The sequence below is a fragment of the Blennius ocellaris genome (assembly GCF_963422515.1).
Source record: "Blennius ocellaris genome assembly, chromosome: 7".
In the NCBI taxonomy this organism is placed as follows: domain Eukaryota; kingdom Metazoa; phylum Chordata; class Actinopteri; order Blenniiformes; family Blenniidae; genus Blennius; species Blennius ocellaris.
The window spans coordinates 4,291,906-4,313,219 of NC_137656.1; the positions used below are offsets into that span (position 1 = coordinate 4,291,906).

Here is a 21,314-nt window from a genome sequence, read left to right on the forward strand (position 1 = left end):
TTTAGTTTATGTTTGTAAAAAGGTAGAAATAACTGCAAAAAAATAACTTTAGTTGTATTTCATTATTTACTTGGAACATTCAAACACATTAGAAAGTAAAAGGGGACACACACACACACACACACACACACACACACACTTCCTGTTCTCGGTTCTGCTGAGAAACCGAGAAACAATCCGATTAAATCTCCTCCTGATGAATAATCTTCTCTCACATTAACTAACTTGAGTTTCATTCCTGCACCATAATGAAGAGGAAAACCCTAAAAGCTTTTTATACACGTAAAAATCTATGTTCTTAAACATTTTCTTTACGTTTATATATTTACCTAAAAAGATTTTAACATATTTCAATATTTTTTAGTGCATGTAGACAGGTTTTGAAAAATAAAAGTGAAAAATCAACCAAATATTTGAAATATTTGAGCTCTGGATGTCACGAGAGTGCATTTATCATTCTAGACAAACCCAAAGACACAGACTTCATGTTTGGTAAGATCTCATTTCTTTCTATTAAAAGACAATAGTGATCGCGATAATAGACAGATCGCAGCAGTTTTAAGAAACATTTGTTGAAAATAATACTTCACAATATGAGAAATAGATCCCCGTTAGACATATTTTAAAACATCGTGAAAAAAATTTTGCTCAAGTTAGTGAGTTTTACAACTCACAGATTGTACCGTAATTTAATGGCATAATAAAGTTACGGTTTTACTTTTGTGCTTATTAGAAGTCTTTGAGAAAAAGAAATGACCCTGAAGATGCTTCAAAAAGTCCCTTAATACATATGAAATAAGTATTTTTCTCAAAATGTTATTTAATTTAAAGGTTTTTACAGTAGAATTTGATTAAAATACAAATTAGTGAAATAAAGACGGAAAAACACTCCCAGTCCTTTCAAAATGTGGAAAACTTGTGTGGAAACGCTTTATAGAACAATCAGAAATACTTGAGATTTAAACTCCGATAGATATTTGAAATTGTAGAAACAAAGCAGCTTTCTGTGCCGATAGACAATATCCTGTAAAATCTGTTAAAAAGTGAAAAGAAAACCTAAAACCACTTTAAAAAGCATCCAATCATTTAATAATTTTAGAGTTTATCCAATGTAATAAAATCAAAAATGTAATAACGCATCTTATTAAAGCAATGTATATATTAAATTATATTATTTATTAATTATTATATTATATGCAATAATAATTTAAATCTTTTAATATAATAAAACCAATAAGGCAATAGTTTTGGATTTTATTGATGCAATAAACTGAATAAAATTATAATTTGAGCCACTTTCAATTAAATAATTTGTCTTTTTTTAAGCAACAATATTGAAATAATATATTTTTTAATGTAAAAATGGCATTTTTTTAAATTTTTTATAAAGCCAATAGAGTGAATTTCTCACTTTTTCAATGTAATAAAGTCAATAAAAGTAGATGAAGTTCAGAGAGCAGAAGACGGCGCCGTCATGGTGTGGTATGCTGAATAAATATTAAATAAATTAATAAATATTACCGTCAGTCTGTACGAGTCCAAAAGTTTCACAAAAGGCCGCCGGCTTTGAAATGAATTCACGCGACAAGTGTGTAAACAAGCATTTATTTACAAGGTCGTCGCAGCACTGACACACACGGTTACATAAGAAAATACTCTTCATCTGGACAACGACAACTAACGGCGACTCCTCAGACGGGCGTGGTGGTGGCGGGGGCGGGGGTTGGAGTGGGGGTGGGAGTGGGAGTGGGTGTGGCGGTGGGGGTGGGGGTGGGGGTCGGGGTGGGGGCAGCAGCGGCGGCGGTGGCGGTGGTGGGCACGGTGACCGGGTGCAGGCCCAGGTCCAGGGAGGGGGCGTCGTCCGGCGGCGGGGGGCTCTTCTTCAGCGCCTCCAGCTTCTCGCTCAGCTGCGTGTAGAGCTCCTTCAGCGGCTCGCCGCACTGCGGGCAGAGACCGGGAGGGGGGGGGGGGGTGAGTGAGAAGGATGACATACCTGAGAGGGGGGGGGGGTGGGGGGGGCGTGATGCACTTGCCGACCTGTTTGGTGGGTTCCAGGGTTTTCATCAAGGTCTCCATGTAGGACGGCAGCACTTTGTGGTGGAGGTGCAGCAGCATCCGCAGGGCGTGTCTGTGGACGTTCTCTTTACTGGGGGGAGACGGAACGCGGTCAGGAAACGCCTCAAAGCCCTCACATGGGGGGGGTATCAGGGGAAACTCTGTCGCTGATTCCACCGGCATCGTTTCTGAGTTCTCGTTTACCAACTTTCATGTTTTTGGTCACTTTTCTTGATTTTTTTTCCTGACTTCTGATCACCGGGGATGAAACAAGCTGGTCTTTTTTTTTTTTTTGTTGAAACTTTTTAAATTACTTCATCGTGCATTTGTCAATTAATCTTAATCATACTTTAATCTCTCACATTTAAAGCTTGGTCTTTCTGTGATATAATTTGCAGATATTCTCCATTTTTAGTCTCGGTGATATACGTCTGTACTGCAAGCGAAACGAAACGCAGATTTGACAATTCAACAATTGACAATATCACTCACTGTAACTTCAGATAATGTTAATAATAATTATGCCCCAATGTTTTCAAGTGAAAACTGAAAACTTTCGTGGCGTTTCCACGTCACAACGGCGCTCAGAGCCGCTGAAAATGCAACTTTTTGTGTTTATAGCGAATTGTTCTCTGCACACACGTGTGTGGTTTCATTGCAAAAACAACCGACGGCACCCACTCGCAGCCTGGAATTTTAATTCCAGCATTTTCAGGGTTTTGTTTTGTTGGGTTTTCCCCGTTTCCATGGAAACGGACACAACAGACAGAAACGTCCGTTCCTTCAAAACGAAAATCTTCTGACATGAAAACACAAAAACGATGAAGCCGATTCTGGTGATCGCAGCTCAAAAGGTCCGTCTTTTGCAATATGTATATTGTGTAAGTTGACATCACTATATATATATATATATATATTAAAAAAAAACGTATATGTTGTGCAGTCCTAATAAGAACAGTAATTATTAAAATCCTAATGCATTTAATGCAAATTTCATAATTTTCTGCAACAACGCCAATCAACAAAATGTGTTTAATTTGAAGAATGTGTCTTAAAACGGCAGCACATATAATCACATATTTGGCGTTCTATACGGCAAAGTGCACGAAAGTCAAATGGCATTTACTCTTAATATCGACGTCATTCCATATCTGCTTCTATGTACAGGATGAGGTGTGGCGACATTGAAAATGGCTCTTGGTAAAAAAAAATAAAAGCCCTTCGTTCCCTTCCTTTCCCCCACCTGGAGCACGACGTGAGCAGGAAGCCGTCGAAGACGACGGAGCAGAACTCCTCGGTCCCGAACTCGTCCGAGAGCAGCGTGAGGTGACCCGTCAGCAGGTGCAGGAAGATGTCCCCGAACGCCATGTCGTTGTACGTCTCAACTGAGGAAGGGAGGGGGGGGGAGACAATCAGACCAGCGTTTCCAATCCGAGACCAGGAGATCTGGCTAAAAAAAAAACTATTGAACCGCACCTTAAAAAGCTCACAGATTCAAAAAACCAAAAAAAACGCTTGATGCAAGAATGTCGAAGAGAATATGTGGATGTTGAACATGAGGGGGCTTTTTCTATTTTCTCTATAAAAGCACATTGGAATGACTGTAATGTATTTAAAAATGTCTTTTTTTAATTCAAAATAACAAAAAACAAAGTATGAGATGTATGAGAATAATTGTAAAATGGATGAAAATAACTTGAACATGCCATTACTTTAGGCTTTTTCGTAACAAAAAAATGAATATGTAATCATAAAAATCACTTTTTATAGCTTTTCTGTCCGCGATTGTCACGAAATTACGTGACAGAAGAGAAAAGGATTTAATTGTGTGATAATTCTGATTCGGGTCACAACAATAGCACACAGTGAAAACAATTCCCGCTGATTAAAAGGCATTAATAATAAATAATAAAACAAGTTATGCTTAAAAAAAAAAAAAAAAAAAAAAAAATTATAATGAGGGGGACCAAGAACGGATCCCTGTGGAACTCCACACTGGTTCACAAAGACTTTTAGGAATGGATTTCACCAAGAATATGGAATTTCACTCGGAAAGTTTTCATGTTTCAAAGGTCGTGACCTTTAAAAGACACCGGACGGCTTCTCGGGAGAAGCAGTGGACTCACCGAGTGCCGGCAGGAGCCTCTGCAGGGCGTTCTTGTTCCTCAGTTTGGCGATGTGGAGAACGTAGTAGAGCCCCATCTCACAGGCCACCCGGTTCTCCTGCAGGTATCTGATCGGCGGAACACGGGAAGGTGAAGAGAGGACGAGGATTCCCCATCAGTAAGTGTTTAATTGTGCAATTTTCCTCTTTTTAAGACGCGTACAGAAGCTCAGATGTTGAAGAGTTATGTTACAAAAAATAAGAGCTATTCGATTAATTCATAAAGTTGGGTTTCTGGACCACACAAACTCATATCATGAAGTTTCGTGACATTGTTGACCAACGTATATGTGCATGTGTGTGTGAGTGTGTGTTGCAAGTTTGGTCCGTGTTGATATAGTCGTTTTGAAATGTAGGAGGTTCTTTTTTTGTTGATGTTTTTGTTGACGTGTTGTTCTTTCTATTCTAGTGTGGAATGTACATATTTGTTTGAAATATACTAAAGTTTAAACCTCCTCCACCTCCTCCTCCTCTTCCTCCTCCACCACCAGCTCCTCCTCCTCCTCTTCCACCTCCTCCTCCACCTCCTCCTCCACCACCACCTCCTCCTCCTCCTCTTCCTCCACCTCCTCCTCCTCCTCTTCCTCCTCCACCACCAGCTCCTCCTCTTCCACCTCCTCTTCCTCCTCCTCTTCCTCCACCTCCTCCTCCTCCACCGCCACCTCCTCCTCCTCCTCCTCCTCCTCCTCCTCCACCTCCTCTTCCTCCCCCTCCTCCTCTACCTCCTCCCCCTCCTCCTCCTCACCTGTTGAAGGCCTCCGGCAGGGTGGTGGGGTAGGCCAGCGAGAGCTTCTCCTCGCTGGGGAGCTTGAGCTCCACGGTGAAGGTGTGGTCGTCCTCCACCACCTCCTCCCCTCCACCTCCACCTCCCCCTCCTCCTCCTCCTCTACTTCCTCCACCACCTCCTCCTCCTCCTCCCCCTCTACCTCCTCCCCCTCCCCCTCCTCCCCCTCCCCCTCCTCCTCCTCACCTGTTGAAGGCCTCCGGCAGGGTGGTGGGGTAGGCCAGCGAGAGCTTCTCCTCGCTGGGCAGCTTGAGCTCCACGGTGAAGGTGTGGTCGTCCACCACCACCGACATCATGGCGGGCAGGAAGCGCGTCACCACCTCCAGATCCTGAAAGCACCACACCCAGAACACCTTACAAACATCTCTCTCTTCCTCCTCCTCCTCCTCTTCCTCCTCCTCGGCGCTGAAACAGCTGCCCCCCCGGGGGAACGTACCAGGCGAGGCTCCTTGAACACCTGGCTGTCGATCATGTCCCAGGCGCCCTGACCCAGCGACAGCATCCGCAGCAGCAGCATCAGGTCCGGACTGTCCTGCTCCACACACACACAGACTTCAGCCTCGGCTCGAAGCCCCGCCTCCTAAAACTGCTCGAGGACCTCGGACCGCCGTCTCCATGGTAACCAGAATCCTCATAGTGTGTTTCAGGGTCTGTATGTTTAGAGCCGACTTGGTTCTTGTGCTTTTCAGGTATGTTAAACTCGCCATATGTAATAAATGGTGAATGCATACAAGTATTTATTTACAGATATCCCCATGTATTCTTAGGTATATACATTATTTATTTCGCGTATGAAGATCTCAAAAAATATTGATGAATATGGATTATTCACAAGAGGATTTAATAACTATTAATCCATATTAGTAACAATAAATGTGTTTGTACCTGTATTTTGTGTCGGTTTTGACACGTCTGGGCGGAGTAATAAAAAAAAGTGTCGAAAAGAGATTTATAACAACAACAATAATAATAATAATAATAATAAGGTGAAGTAAACATCAGAGATGCTTTGCTAGCAGCTGCAATTTAGTTTCCAATAATTGTAAACTTTCCAGGAATTCCTCATGACAGGTTTTACATGTTATTGGAGACTGAAGCACATGTCGTCTTTTTTTTGGGGGGTCTTTGGAAGTGAGTGACGTCAGCGGCTCGAGCTGTTACACAAAAACCGCCGTTGCGTCAGGCGACCACAGGGCGGCTCTCGCTTCCTGCGCGGTCTCACCCGGGGCAGAGCGTCCTGACTCAGCAGCTCCTGCAGGTTCCTCATGAGGCTCAGCACCAGCGTGTTGCAGGCGAACGGGTCGCACAGGATCATGGAGAGGTCCCTGGAACGCACGGAGGCATGAGTCCACGTGTCCACCAGTTAAACCCCCCCCTCCCCCCACCACCCTCCTCCTCCACCCTGGTGTGTTACCCCAGGACTTGCTCCTGCCCCTTCTTCACCCCGTCCAGGAAGCCCTGCAGCTCTCGGGCTCGCTTCCCGTCCACAAACTTCTCCCGGATGCAGGCGTCCAGGCACCAGGTGAACTGCGCAGGGGAGGAAGCAGAGACAGTGAGGACAGCTGAGAGCGTGGGGAGTCTTCATAAGGGGGGGGGGGGTGTTGTCTTCCTGTCCCCTACCTTGTGGCAAGGGTCCACGGAGCAGATCTCGCTGATGTCCAGGTCGTGCAGCGACATCAGCAGCTCGGCCCGCAGCGTGCAGTAGTGGACGTTGCGCGTTCGCAGGAAGAGCGTGCGCAGGAACTGCAGCACCATGTCGTACAGCTTCACGTTCTTCCCGATCATCTGGGTCAGTTTCAGGACCACCTGGGGAGGGGGGGGGGGGGGGGGGGGGGGGGGGGGGGGGCGACACGTTAGCACACCGCTGTTCCACCGGCGTGGCAACGTCAAACCCCCCCGGAGCATCTTCCCTCCACTCGCGCCCAGATTAGCAATAGGAAAAAAAAAAAAAAAAAAAGCAGCCGGGAATTCTAAAATCGTCCCGGTGACCTTCTGCCGTCTCACCTCGCCCTGCCGCCGCGTTTTGGGCGAGGGGCTGAAGAAGTTGTGCAGGATGGAGAGGTCGCTGCTGAACAGCGCCGCCTCCTTCTCCACGATGTACTGCTTGAGCAGTGGCGACACCTCGTCCCCGAACAGCGCCTGGTTGTCCTGCCAGATCTGCCGCTTCACCTCCACGGCGCACACCTTGTACAGCTCCTTGTCGGCCATCACCATCTTCAGCTTCTTCTCCGGCACCTGCGGAGACTCGCCGCCGTCAGAAACACACGCCCCCCTCCGCAACGCCGCCGCTGCCGCCGCGATGTTTCACCCTCACCTTGGGTAGATGCTTCAGCACCTGCATCACCACCGGCTGAATCGAAGGCATTTTAACGAGCGGGAAGCTTTTCTCCAGCAGCTCTTCCAACTTCTTGTATCTGTTAAGCACACGAAGAAGAAGAAGACGTTCACTGCGATCTCACCCGACAGACGCGTACAGGACGGGCGGTGGGAATGATTCCAGGCCGCCTCACCTGTCCTCGTCCTTCCCCTCGGCGATGGTGGCCACGCGCTCCATCAGCTTGTCCCGCAGCTCGTCGAACACCGACTGGTGGAACTCCAGCCGCGGCGTCCCGTGGAGGTCGAGGAAGGGCAGCGCGGACTGGAGGGTCGGCAGCAGGATGCCATTTTCCATCTGCGAGGCACGAGAGACGCCGGTTTGCTTTAACTGACTGCACACAGAAACTAAAGAACAGTGTGTTTGGTGCTTCTGAGGGAGTCGGACGAAGAGCAGCGGCAGAGGAAAGCTGTTTTTTTTGTGCTTTTGTTGCTGGTCTTTCAAACCTGAAATCATTTATTCTGCCCTTCCTTTTAAAAAAAAGGCAATAGAATCAAAACTACCAGACAACAGAGCTCTGTACTTGATAAATGACGCAGTGTGTACCAGACGTTACTCAATTTAAGAAGATTTTGGTACGACGTGCTGTAAAATTGTGTTATTATAAGGTTTTATGTCATTACTCGTCACAGTGTCTCAGTAAATATTCACTTTCTGTATTTTTTTATGTATTGGCTAGGACACTCTTGAAAAGGAGATTTTTTTTCCGGTAAAATTAAGATCAAATAAAAAAATAGATATATTTACATCTGATATTTTCTCTTCCATTGCCGACACCACACAATTCTTCTGGATAAATAGTGTTTTATTGAAGTATTTCATTTTTATTCTGACTCAGTGGATGTTTCAACAATTATTATTGTAAAAGAATTTCCCTCTGGGATTCAGGAAGTATGTTCTAGTCTAAAGTATTTACATACGCAATTGGCTGAATAATAATAATAATAATAATAATAATAATAATAATAGAAAATGTAAAAAAAAAAACACTACAACTATGAGAATAAAGTCACAACTCATGGCCATGAATTCAGTAATAGTTACATTAATAAAGATGGCTATACGTGGAGCAGAAGGTCGCTGGTTCGAATCCCGCGGAGGACACAGTTTCCCACTTTGTATAACCGAGGAACATTTATCAAACTTAAACGTTTAAATACGAAAGACATTTAAGTGTGTCAAAATGTAGATGGCACGCTAATGTAGTAATATATAATATAATAATTGCTGCCAATCAGATGCGGTGATAAAACAGTCGCTGGTTCGAGTCCAACTGGTGACACACAGTTTCCCTTTTATATTCAACTGAGAAGGACACTACATCACAAATATTTTTTGAACATTAAAATAATTTCGAAAGTGTGTGAAATTGTGGCTCTACGGAAATCTACAATGACTGAAACATTAAACGAGTGTTGATATTTTGCACTCAGAAGTCTCCAGCCAGCTGGTAAAAAAGAGACGACGAGCAGGAGAAGATGATTTTAGACAGTAAACTGTGAATTATCGGACGATTCGGCCCTGATGAAGGAACATTATTTTTAGTTTTACAATTGGTTACCTGGAACTGGTCGATGGCTTTGAGCGGCTCCGTGCAGTTTGTGAGTGTTTCCTTCAGATCTTCTCCGTTGGAGATTCCGAGCTCCGGCAGCCCCGCAAACATCGCGGCTCCGCTTCCAACATGCACTAAAAAAAAAAAAAAAAATACACCGGAGCACGAGTAATCAGAGGAATCAGAGTAGTCGGAGCAAGCAGAGTACCTAGCGACGGAGGAGAGGAGGACCGCTAAACATTGCGCTCCTCGAGCGGACCACTTCCGGTAGCGTCGGGCCGAAACAAGCAGCCGGAACAAACGTTCCGCAAGGTAACGTTGGAGGAGTATTCAACTACTCATGTACTTAAATGCAGGTGAGAAAGTACTTGTGATCTATTGGAACAGTCTTCCGTTCACAATAAGAGAATGTACCACACTGTCAACCTTTAAACTGCACCTTAAGCCAAGTCTGTGAACACGTTTAACTGTCTGCTATTTAATATACAGTATTTTATGTTTGTAAATGCATTTTTTGTTGTTGTTGTAAATTTATTTTTTATTTTATGTTTCCTGTATCTTGTGTCACCTGCCTCGGGACAACAGATGGAAATTAGCATTTTTGCTATAATCTGGCATATTTACACTGTTTTACGGATGTTCATTTACGGATGTCGCTATCAAATAAATCAAATATACTAATAAATAAATAAAATAATCTTTCCCTTAAAGCCTTGGGATGCTCTGTGTGAGAGTTTATTTGTCACAATACTGTCAGTCATAATATCCTGTGTCGATAATTTATATTTTTTTTAAATTTGAAGTATGTCACTGCTGTACTTTCTTGTTTGATTCTTTTTCTCTTTATGTTGTTATACTACTGTAACTGCAGCTCTCATCTCATCTCATCCCGTCTTGTCTCGTCCTGTCCTGTCTTGTCTTAGCATTTGGCATTAATCTGCATGACGTCCTGTCCTTGGACTCAAGGTTTTCTCTCCTGTTGTTTCAAGCTATCATTCATCAAACTGAGCCATTTTTAATTGTTTTTTTTATTAAATACTAGGAAGATAAAATACAGATCTTCAGATGAAGGCAGTGAAAACAACTCTGAAATGATCCCATCGAGGATGATCTGCTTCTAAATCCTCTTAATTTGATCTGTCAGGAGGCATATGAGAATTGAATGTCACAGATTTACTGATGCATTATGTATCTGTTATGGATTATTATGTAGTTTTACATCACAGGTTCCTGAAACTGATTATTTGGGTGATGATTTTCTGTGACTTTAAGAAAGGTGGCGGTGAGCTTCATGATTTCGACTTACTGCCTTTATGGTTTAAAATAACACCAATAACAGTCTCATCTTTACAACCAGGCCCAGACAATGAAGCTAATAAGGGGTGAAAACATAATGAAACTGGGACATTGACAATAGAGAAAAAAAGGTTTATTCTTTGCTTTCATTTTATACATATCAACATGCAATTCTGCAGCAGGAAGCTGTGAGTTTCGATTTGCCGAAGATTGACATGATTTCCCTGAAGAAGTAGAAGGCGTTTGGAGGAACGTGTGCGCGTTTCAGGACGAGCCGGCCGCCTCAGCTGCACTACCTACACCAGGTCCTGTTTAGTTCTTGACCTGTAGATCAGCACCATGTATCCTAATGCGAAGAAGAGGAGGAGAACGAAGAGGGTGAGGATGCCGGCCCAGGTCCCGGAGGGCATGGCCTTTATCAGCCCCAGACTCTCTGCCGGCACCAGGTTGCTCATATCCAGCATGTAGCCCAGAGCCCAGCCGACAGACGCTCCTCCAGCCTGCGGACATACAAGGAAAATCCAGTCGTTTCCAGTTCGTCACAACATCTTGGACCAGAAAAGAAAGATTCATCCACAATCCAGCTGTTTGGAAATCCTCCAGAAAAAACTGCTTCCTTTAGGTTGATATCTCAAGGTAAAGACGACGGGTTGATGACTACTTCTACCTGATTATCTTCATTAGGGTGGTGAAGCTTCACTGCTCCAAACGTTTAGAAGTTATTGTAGAAACGGCCACTTTTGTTCAGTTTAAAGGTGGCAAGTTATTTATAATTAGTAAAGCCGATGCAGTTCATTGGAAACCTTCCCCCTTTTTATTCGGTTGTAATTGGGTAAAGGTTATAATATCTATCATTAAACCTGCAACCCACTTTTGGTTCGTGAAAGGAAAAAGAGGTAATAAGCCATTGATCATGCATCTTTTGGGCCAGAAATAACAGACTTGCCCTTTTATATCAGTACCCTTTTGAGCAAAGAGACTATCATGACTGCTGTCCCTTATCGGTCCCAAAGGGGGTTGAGTTTACTAATAGGGCAGAGACCTTTATTGATCCATCGGTTTAGAAGTAACAATAAATCCACATCTATTTCAATCCAAGTATTGTTAGGATAAATGGGCAGGGCTACTATTAGTCCCGCCCATTTGGGGTTGGTAAAGAAGGGGCGTGATAAAGGATCCCCCCCCCCAGTTAGGTTGAAATCCCAGAAGTAAAGCAGCGGGAAGTATTATTCCTTCAACCTCCTTTTGGCCAATAAATGAGCTTAAAAGATAACAAACGCGCCTCTCTTAGGTCCTTTGTGTATAGGGGGAGGGGTCATTATTAGTTGCGACCCCTTTACTGACTCAAAGTGGAAGGAAGCGGGACTAATATTACTCCAAAGCTTATTGTCGCAACGCGGGGCGTCCAGCATCGTAGAACTCTGAACGTTCACCAACTTCTCACCTTCTTTTCAAACGTGATGTTGGGAAAATCGTGGTCGAACTTGTAACCCGAGAGGAGGACCAGCACGAAGCGGGAGACGGCGCAGACGTTCTTTAAGTACTTCTCCTTCTCCTTTGTCTTTTCCACCATCTGTTCAGAATACACAACGTCAAACCTTTAGATTCTTCAGTTTGCATTTTGTCCACCATCCAATTTTTTTTAATATTCAACACTTTAAATACATTGTGAAACAATACCATAGGATCAGAGTCTTTTCAGGATTGGAGCCTCTTGCGAACAGGTTTTGGGTCCGGCGTCTTATGTTTGACACCCCTGCTTTATATCATATATTGTTCTTGTTTTTTTGTTTTTTTTGTTTTTGTTTTTTTGAAAGCGCGTACCTCAGTCATGGTCATTGAGCAGACGCGCCGCATCGCCTCGGGCATCTGGATGGAGGACTTGATGTTGGTGAGGCGGGTGAGGTAGTTGTAGGTGAAGTAGTAAGCAGAAAAAGCCTGCAGGGAGAAGATGCAGCTGAAATTAAAAACCTGAAAAGTGAAAGCTTCAAATTCTGAAATAAATATAAAACCTAGTGATATAGTAATGCATTAATGTGCTAATGTTTGTTGCAATATATATATATTTTTTAAATCAATGTAATGCAAAGATGCAACACAGGAATAATTTGATTTAAAAGCAGAAAAAAGGGATGAATTTAATATTTTCCAGTAGCAATGAAGCATCTATCTCATGAATAAATATGTAAATAAAATTCCTTCATGTAGCTTTAATTGGACAGATGGACAGGCGGTAGTCCATCTTTATATGTCTGAACCTAAACTGTGAGCTGATACATATCACTTTCACGTTGACACATCAAGGCTGCGGTCGTTGGCGGTAACATCCTTTCCTGACATCCTGACTTCAGACCATAAAGCAGCATCTCTCCTCTCAGGAAGCGGCTCCAAAGCCTGCCAAGAAGCTCTAATAAGATAATGCTCACTGCGATTCTTCCGGGAGTCTACACGTGTAGTGGGGAGGGTCGGATATAAATACATAAATATGGAAGTCAATCTGCAGAGCTCTGACCACTTCACCACTGATGGGGGCTCTGATGGAGGTAATGTGAGAACTTTTTGACTCTCTGGAAATTTTACATCTGGCTGCGTTTGTCTTGTGACAAATTGTCAAACTCTCCAGGATGGAAATGGTTCAAGAGTCAAGTGGAAAATGGATGAATGTCAAGAATAAGTGGAAATTTGAGGTAAAGTTAAGAACATCCATCCTATTTTCTATACGATAATGTGACTTGCAATAAGAGAAAACTTATACATCAAAATATAATGGTCCATACCATGCATGACCACTAGGTGTCTCTGTATGACAACAGAAAGCTGCTACAGTACGACAGAAAACCCTCTGTTGCTACTGGATTGAACAGACAAAGAGCTAACAATGATAAAACTGTGCATCCGAGAACAGAAAGAGAGCAGCAGAAAGGTAACTGGTCAGCAGTCTCACCATGAAGCGTCCTCGCACTGGGGGCTGGAAGACGCCGTCGAAGGAGCACTTGCTGTAATTGCAGTTACCCAAGGAGAACATCTTCTTCACGATGGCCTCGCACCTGTCGTCATCCCAATTCCCCACCACCGTCACGTTCATGCGAGGGTCAAACTTGGCCGGACGGTAGTTCTTCGTGCACGGAGAGTCAAAGACGTCCTTCCCCAGGTTGATGGTCGTGTTGAACTGACGCGGGTAGCATGGGTGGAGGATGTGAGACTGCACGCCCTGAGTCTGAGAATAGAAGAAAAAAAAAAAAAATATAGAAATACTGCTGTGGTGAGCGACGCAAGACTGGAGAGGCTTTTTGTAACATCTTTGGGAATGAGCGCAGTCTTATGCCCCATTTACATCGTAAGTTATTCAAACGTCTGTTGCATTTTGGTTATACTTTTACACGACGTTTTGAAAGCCATCGTACATAGTTTTTTCTAGACATGTTCACTCGATAAGTAATGACAGCAAGTGTCCTGAGTCTCAGTCCATATTCTCCCGGGACTTGGTAGTTGATGGAATAACAATCCCGCTTGGTCATTTGTCTATCAGAATGTCCGTGTATATCGCCATTGTTATTGTTTATTGAAATGACGTCTTAAAGACGTGTTTCGGACCACTCTTTGCTCAGCGGGAAACTGATTAAATCATAGTCAGTAAGCTCTGTATTGCATAGCACTGCAAGTACGGCATCAAGAGTGCATCAGTCAGACGAGCCGACATGTTTGACAACTTCCTCTCATAAGACGTCCGACTCCATTATGACCCGACCACAACCGGCCCCTGTGACGGACCACAGAAATGTAACATCATCGACGTGAATATCATTTGCCATTAATGTGCCCACAAATCAGTGAAGCCACAAATCAGTAAATCAGAAAAGCTTGTTGGTGGGCTGGTAATACTTGACGCGAAGCGAATTATCTCAGTACTGGAAGGACACACTTTGTGAACTTTCAGAACGAAACAATTTGCTTGCTTACCGAAATGTAAACACAACTTTTGCCGGTGTTCAACAGGGGAACAACGCAAGAAAATGAAATGCGATATGGTAATTGTGTCGGACGTGTTATCAAACACATCTTTACCCAAAAACTATGGAAGGTGATCTGTCATGATGTCAAATATGTGGGAGAAAGAAGACTCAGAAAAGAGTACAAGACCTAAAAACAAAGAAAAGGTGCAACAGAGAAAATATCGTATAATAAAGTCTGCAATTAATAGTCATGGGGAGCCAGCTTCTCAAACGCAATCGTAAATAATGTTTCCTGACACTTCAGTGAGATACAATCCTCACTTTCAAAGTGCAATCGGCCTTTATTTACAATCTCAATGACTCCCAACAAAAAGTCTGGAGACGTTCCAGTCTTACCTTGATGAGTTGAGCCAGGAGTTTCCTCAGAAGCTGGTCCTGGCCGTAGCACAGGAAGCTATGCGTGTACAGTTTGTAGGTTTGCCCATAAAGCGTCAGATTCTTCTGGTTGCTCTCGTCCTCCACTTTATCAGCGGTCTCGAAGGTAATCTGAGTGGAGGCGCCGCCTAAATCCAGAGCGCCGAGCGTCTCTCTGCCAGAATTCAGCCACTTGCCCACGAAGCCATACTGCGGGGAAAGAAAAGATGAGCAATGACAGAAGATCTGATGACGGGCTTGTGGTGGTATTCATCCAACAAGGAACAAAGATTACACAGGGGGGTGTCTTAAAGTGAGCAGAGGGAGAATATATTTGGAGGTTTTTTGGTATTTGGGTGATGGATAGAGTAATACTGATAGAAATATGTTAACCCACCCATTATTGATGCCTGTATCATCATCATATATGATAATATATGTCATGGAAAGGTTGTAATTTACCTTCCGATACCATTTTACATGAAATATATCGAGTTCTATCAAACCTTTAAAGGAAAATGTCACTTTATTTGAAAGTATTTTGAGATAAAAACTGTGATCTAATGTTTATTTATTGTTTGATCCTTTAATCTGCTATATATCTTGCTTATTCACATATGTTTTTATGATTTCCCTTGTGGTTCTACAGTGAGATTCTCATGTTCAGAAAAAAAAAAAAGATTGCCTGAAGAGTTTTTGCAGCTTTACGCGCGTAAATGTGCATGAGATTGAAGGAAGTTGTGTAGTAGCCCACCCTGACAAAGTTCTCCAGCAGGTAGTTGACCGTGACCCAGCCGTACGCCCCCTCCTCCGGCCCGCTCAGGATCTTCGCCTCTTTGAACTTGAAGGGGTAAGAGCGCAGCTTGTCCTCCACTTCCTTCATCACTCGCTGGGACTCCGTGGAGTTGACGAGGCTGTCGAAAGTCGTCAGGAGTTAACTCGGGCACCATCAGAGCCGTGCATTAATATTGAGTCGGTGTGTTATGTGGGAGCGGCGGAAGGAAAAGTTGTACGGACTCCAGGAGCCTCATGCCGGCCGTGGCCCCCAGGCACAGCAGCGTCTGGGCGTGCCTGGATCTGGGGATGTCCGTCAGGGCTTTTTGCATGCAGGCCTCCAGACTCTTGGCTGCTTTTCCACGAGCGCCGGCATAGCTGGAGATCCCCCCGCCTGAGGGGAAACAGTTACCTCTGTTTACGTCTGCCGTCAGAGGAACTCAAGACCTGACCTCCTCGTGCGGGAGTCTCCAAGGAGACTCGGCAAACAAACTGAAGTCCGAAGGGGGAAGAAGTGGCGTGACTCTGGTGTTGCCAACTGGCCCTGGAGGAACTGCGCCCTTGCGCAATCCACCACTGAATCCCGATGAAGTTGTTGATACTCAGAGAGGAAGTGAGAGCAACACTGGCGTCAAAATCAGGTTAGTCTGAGGCTAAAAGTCTTCCACTTCCAGTGATATTTATACATTCGCGTCATTTCATAATCGTTGAACTTTAAGTGTGAGTGCACAGTTTCAGTACTGAGTCTATGATAAAACAGGAGTTGTTACACATCAGGCCTGTAAAACCCAAACCGGCCTGCAAGGCGCTGCAATCAAATGGTAAAATTGTCCAAAAAAAATGGCAGAATTTTGTAACAATTTTTATTTTTAAGAGCTGTGACACAACACTGAGATACTGGGATATCGGTGATGCTGCCATTTGAAGATAACGACCTCAATGCCACCAGACGAGTCAGGGTGGTTTTATGAAGACATGCAGAGCAACTATAGGAGAAGTTCCTTTTTTTTTTTTTTTTTTTGACATTTCACTGTATTTTGCACCAGAAGGTTTCCTTCAAATTGGTATCATTTTGAAACTGTAGTCATTTTTCTGTAGAAATTGTTTGATTTTTGCGAAATGTCGTCAATTTCATAATCTGCAAAACAACAAAGAGGAACCTTAAAGTATAAATTTAAAGGATATTGTGACACTACTTTACCACAAAAGATGAACTTTGCTCTGTATGTGGCTCCCTGAACTGGAATGTGTTTGATGCCCCTGTTCTCAAAACATTTTATTAAACAGATCTGGAAATGTAAACGGATGGTCGAATGTTTTTCATTTTCAACGCTTCTGAGTAACCAGAATAGTCCAATAGTTGTTTATCTATATTTAACTTTCACACATCAGGTGGATTTCGTAAATAATTCAAATGTCTTCTTCCAAATCAACTTCACAGATTATAATTTTTTTGTCTACGTCAGAAAATGACTCATTTGACTTACATGATGATCCTTTGGTGTTTATTAAAACTGATTTTTCCATCTAAGAAATATTGCTCCAAAATACTGACTCGCATTAATGCATTTAAAGTGTTTGGGGGAGGATCAGATTTTATATTCGCTGCAATGTTCCAGACATAAATCTCCACATAAAGTTACATTTAACCACATTTATTAGCAAAATGTAGTCGTGAGGCTCACCGGCAGCTTTACACTCGCTGTGCTGCGTGACGATGCCGGTGCCGTTCTGCTTGTCGGACGGCCACTTGTAGATGTACATGGCGGTGTGGGACGAGCCGGCGTCCAGGACGATCCCGTACTGAAAGAGACGACACGTTCAGAGTCCGGGAGGAACCAGAGGAGAAACAACCGGCTCATTTTGGCCTCAATACATGGAGATAAACCTGGGGAGTCTAATATAATGAAGGTTTGTGCAGGGAAAAGTGTATTATTAACACCAAAATGTGGAAACTGATCTAATAACGTCTACCAACGGCCAATTCGAAGAAGTTATACGCAACACTTCAAGTTCCAGAAGCGTCTGCACGGCAGCATTTTTGAAAACGATGCCCGTTCACAAGGAAAGGACAGAAATGCTGAAAAGAGACGTAGCAAGGACGCCAGGCCATTAGTTGGCGCTGTCGGTTGTTTTTGTAATGAAACCACACGCACTTATTTATGCAGTGGACGATATGCTAAACATTAACAAATGAGATGGAGCCTTTTTCGAAAATGTGCGTTTTCACCTGGTCCCCATGGAGACAAGAGTTGGAGGGTTTTTGAAAAATGATGTTTTCCCTCATTTAAATGGAGATGGAGTTGGATCGTATTTTTCAGAAAAAAGTTGTGTTTTCTTTCACTTCCACGTAGATAGAATTGACGTTTTGTTTTAAAAAGTTGCCTTTCTCCCGTTTCCATGGCGACAGAGTTGAAGCGTTTAAAAAAAAGTTTCCACAGACATGGTAGTTGGCGGTTTTTGAAAAGTTGTGACTTTGTTGACGTTTCCACAAAGATGGAGCTGGAACATTTTCAAAACTGTTTCCATGGAGACGAAATCTCCATGGAGTTGCGTTTAAGTGACTCTGAGCACCTTTGTACACCCACAACACAACAAAAGTTTTGCATTTCCACTACGTTGTTACCTTGGTGTGTTTTCCTGCGTGGATATGTTAAATTGTATCAGGCGTGTTTTAGATTGAGCCAAAGCGAGGAGTTTACGCAAACAGATTCATGTACAAGATGCATTGATTCACAAAGTCTGATAATGATTGGTTACGATTGTGTTAAAGTGCTTGAAAAAATTTTTTTTTAAAACAAAAAAAACCCAGCTCAGCCTTCAGCAGTTTGTTCAGCTGGCCCACCATGACTTCTATTTGTAGACTTTATTAGACCATTTCTGTGTTGGATCCGATTGACCATCAGTAATAATCTCTTTTCTATTTATTTTTTTGATCAATTCAGATTTATTTGCTGCAATGCTTAAATATGTTTTAATAACGTCCTCCCCTACGGTGAACACATAACAAACCTACCGTGTAAGCGTCGGGTCTAATTCATCTCAAAACCCTCATTTAAACATTCCGTTTTTCACCGTTAGTATATTTGTCGCTTTGACAGTTGTAACCAGCGGCGCGTGTGCAGGTTTGTTCCATTGAGCTGAAATGCAGCTGTGACGGCAACAGGATGTGGTCAAGACGGCGTGGGAAGTGGGCTACTGCACCGTGCTGTGGGTAGGGGGGGTTACGAAATAAGAAAAGCTGCCAAAATGTCTTTGTGATATTGATTCGTCTTGACGACGAGGAGAATAAGAGTTTCTCTGAAGTTACACTGAGAGACACAGCCTGATCCGGAGGATGTGACGTAGGAGGTGTGTACACACTCTTAAATATTATTTTCCTTCTCGTTTTTAATCGTCCGATATACTTCGTGACTTGTGAAATGTTTGTTCTGATATGAATTAAAAACATACTATATACAATGCATATAATGATAAATAAAATTACCTCTGACGTCACATTTTAGAACACTTCCCCGCTTTTGATTAAATGTATCGTTAAAATTATTATAGATTAGTTATTAAATTATTATAAAGTACTTATTAAATAAATTACTGATTCAAATGATTATAAATTAGATCCAGATGCAGATACAGTCACGTACAAAAAAATTAAAATACAGTAATATCAATCTATGCCCACGTACACACAAATAGATGTATCTATTTTTCATGTATATACTGTACATATACACAAAATAAATAAATCTATATCCATTATACTCCCACCTATCAAGATATCCTTATATACGTACAACTGGTTTAGAGTTTCCAGTGTAATTTACAATCTAAAATAAAATCACAAGCTGTGATACTTCAAATTAAACCAATGAATTCTGCTTTGAGTGTGAATTTAAGAATGAAGTCGTTTTTATACACTGTATGTGCCACAATGGAGGTATAATGCACACACACATACACGCACACATGTGCGCGCGTGTGTGTGTGTGGTGAACAAAAGGAAGGGCTCATGAACAGCGAGGAAGTATGACAAAAACACAAAGGAACCACAAGGTGTTTCAAGTGCCGCTCTTTCTCTGCCTCCACCCTCAGAGCTGCTGAGCCTCTGAGGCCGGAGGGTTCAGACCGGGTGACCTCCAGCTCCGACTGAGTCCAGTGTCACCGCCGCGCTCCGCTCCGTCGGGGAGGCGGTGCAGCCAGCCACAGCTCCAGGAACTATATCTCACTGCTCTCCATAACTCTGGTACACATCCAGTGTAAAGGGGAGTGGAAATGATCAGCTCAAGCTTTAAAAACTGTCCCTTTTTTTAACACTTCAGTTACGTAACAACCAATAAAGTCTATTTTCAATGGAGCAAAGCCAAAAATGGAATCATTTCGTCATTTTCTTTATGTAACAAAGCCACAATTGTAATAATTTAGGATCCCCCTCCCTAATATATTAAAGGAAATCATTTGATAACTTTGTCCATGTTGAATGTAATAAAGTAAAAAAAATAAATAACAATTCTGTGATTCTTTCACTGTAATAAAGTCAATATTGTAATAATTGTGATTTCTTTCACTGTCACAAAGCTGTAATGCGCCCACACATGTCCATCTTAGGAAGAGGAGGAAGTACTTCCTCTCGTGGTGCCATGTGCCAGAGCAGAGCTGCCTACTTGTGGGAGGGGTCAAAGGGGGAGGAGCCTACAATGATTGGGACTGGTGAAACCAGACGACACCATATAGGGTTTGATTTCTGATTGGCTCAGATATGGGGACGCATATTGCTGTTGGAAAACAATGAGAAAGTGAATTGTACATAATATGGCCCCTTTAAATTGGATTCAACGACAAGTAAAAATAACAGTGTTGAAAATATACCCAAGTGCAAAGTAATTTCTGAGAAACTGCTCAGTTACATTTCATTGCAATAGCAACGGCAGACAATTGATATCATGTAAAACACATTCATCAGGAAATCAATGGAAATGATTTCATTGTGACGAATTGGTGACAAATAGATCAAAAAATACTTGAATGTTCATTCAAATCGTGGGCGTACTCTGGACTTATTTATAATCTTAAAATCAATTCACAGGGCAAACATTACACTTACTTATGAGTGAAATTGGGACAGGTGTTTAAAAACAAAAGTACTTGAATTATTGAAGATACTCTTTAACCACAGCTAATTGCGCTGTCAATACCAGACGCGGAAATACTATTGAGAGTGTGTACTCGAGTACAATCACTGTTTCGTAAACTGGACTCAATTACAGCTAAACGTATTGTTCTGGGAAGATTTTCTTCTTTCTTTTTTTTTCTTTTTATAAAAAAGTCAAATTTTCTTTACTCGTTTCCTAAACATTTCAATCCATCCACCCATGCAGAATGTGTCTCTTATTTTTTCCTGCGTCTACAACCATAAAGTTGACTACAAAACAAAAAGAATTGCATCTGCGTGCAGAACAGTACAGAACAAAAAGAAAAGAAAAAAAAAAAGACATTTTCATTTCCCTTGGGGAACTGCAGCACTTTCTGCGTGCAGAGTGTGACGTCACAGAGCCCGCTTCTATTCGAGGTACAATTGATGGTGCGCCGTTACCGTGTTCTCCGGAGTCTTCGTCACCTCCCGGGCTGGAAGAACCACCAGCAGGATCCCCACGACGGCCAGCACGAGCAGCGCGGCGGGGGGCAGGATCTGGGTGAGCCGGAGAGCCATGATGGGAGAGAGAGGGGGAAAAAAAATTAGAAATAAAAAAAAGGTGCGTAACGGTGTGTGAGGGTTGAGCGCGAGAGAGCGAGAGAAGAGGTGCGAGGGCGAGGGCGAGGGCGCACGGTGCGCGCGGAACCCGGGGGCGCACGTTATATAGAGCAGGATGCCGGTGCTCTGCTCTTCTCGCGCGCAGTGCGTGTGGTGAGGCATACAGCTTCCTCTTACACACACACACACACGCACGCAC

General features: G+C 43.0%; 2 protein-coding genes across 2 annotated transcripts; both read right to left on the minus strand.

The window, feature by feature from the left end:
- Positions 1-1,640: 1,640 nt before the first annotated feature.
- On the minus strand, positions 1,641-9,157 carry nelfb (negative elongation factor complex member B). The gene is made up of 13 exons (XM_080498850.1): positions 8,939-9,157; positions 7,514-7,674; positions 7,318-7,417; positions 7,008-7,238; positions 6,624-6,809; positions 6,418-6,530; positions 6,226-6,328; positions 5,440-5,535; positions 5,190-5,332; positions 4,182-4,288; positions 3,299-3,440; positions 2,038-2,146; positions 1,641-1,940 (listed from the first exon to the last, which is right to left on the minus strand). Exons 1-13 carry the CDS (start codon positions 9,038-9,040, stop codon positions 1,692-1,694), a joined length of 1,842 nt encoding a protein of 613 aa, XP_080354976.1. The 5' UTR covers positions 9,041-9,157; the 3' UTR covers positions 1,641-1,691.
- Positions 9,158-10,435: 1,278 nt separating this feature from the next.
- On the minus strand, positions 10,436-21,073 carry LOC308132755 (ectonucleoside triphosphate diphosphohydrolase 2-like; the record flags this gene model as incomplete). The annotated part of the gene is made up of 9 exons (XM_080499937.1): positions 10,436-10,725; positions 11,670-11,798; positions 12,050-12,163; positions 13,170-13,442; positions 14,575-14,802; positions 15,347-15,506; positions 15,610-15,760; positions 17,052-17,169; positions 20,957-21,073. The coding sequence occupies 9 exons, from the start codon at positions 21,071-21,073 to the stop codon at positions 10,522-10,524; spliced, it is 1,494 nt and encodes a 497-aa protein (XP_080356063.1). The 3' UTR covers positions 10,436-10,521.
- Between the last annotated feature and the right edge of the window lie 241 nt (positions 21,074-21,314).

Bases quoted from the DNA above. Each gene is read 5' to 3' on its own strand.
- nelfb (XM_080498850.1), bottom strand. From the start codon at position 9,040: ATGTTTGCGGGGCTGCCGGAGCTCGGAATCTCCAACGGAGAAGATCTG. The intron at 7,675-8,938 runs GTAACCAATTGT...CGTGCCTCGCAG, and splicing joins AAGCCATCGACCAGTTCCAG to ATGGAAAATGGCATCCTGCT. The intron at 4,289-5,189 runs GTGAGGAGGAGG...TCCGCCGATCAG, and splicing joins CTGCCGGAGGCCTTCAACAG to ATACCTGCAGGAGAACCGGG.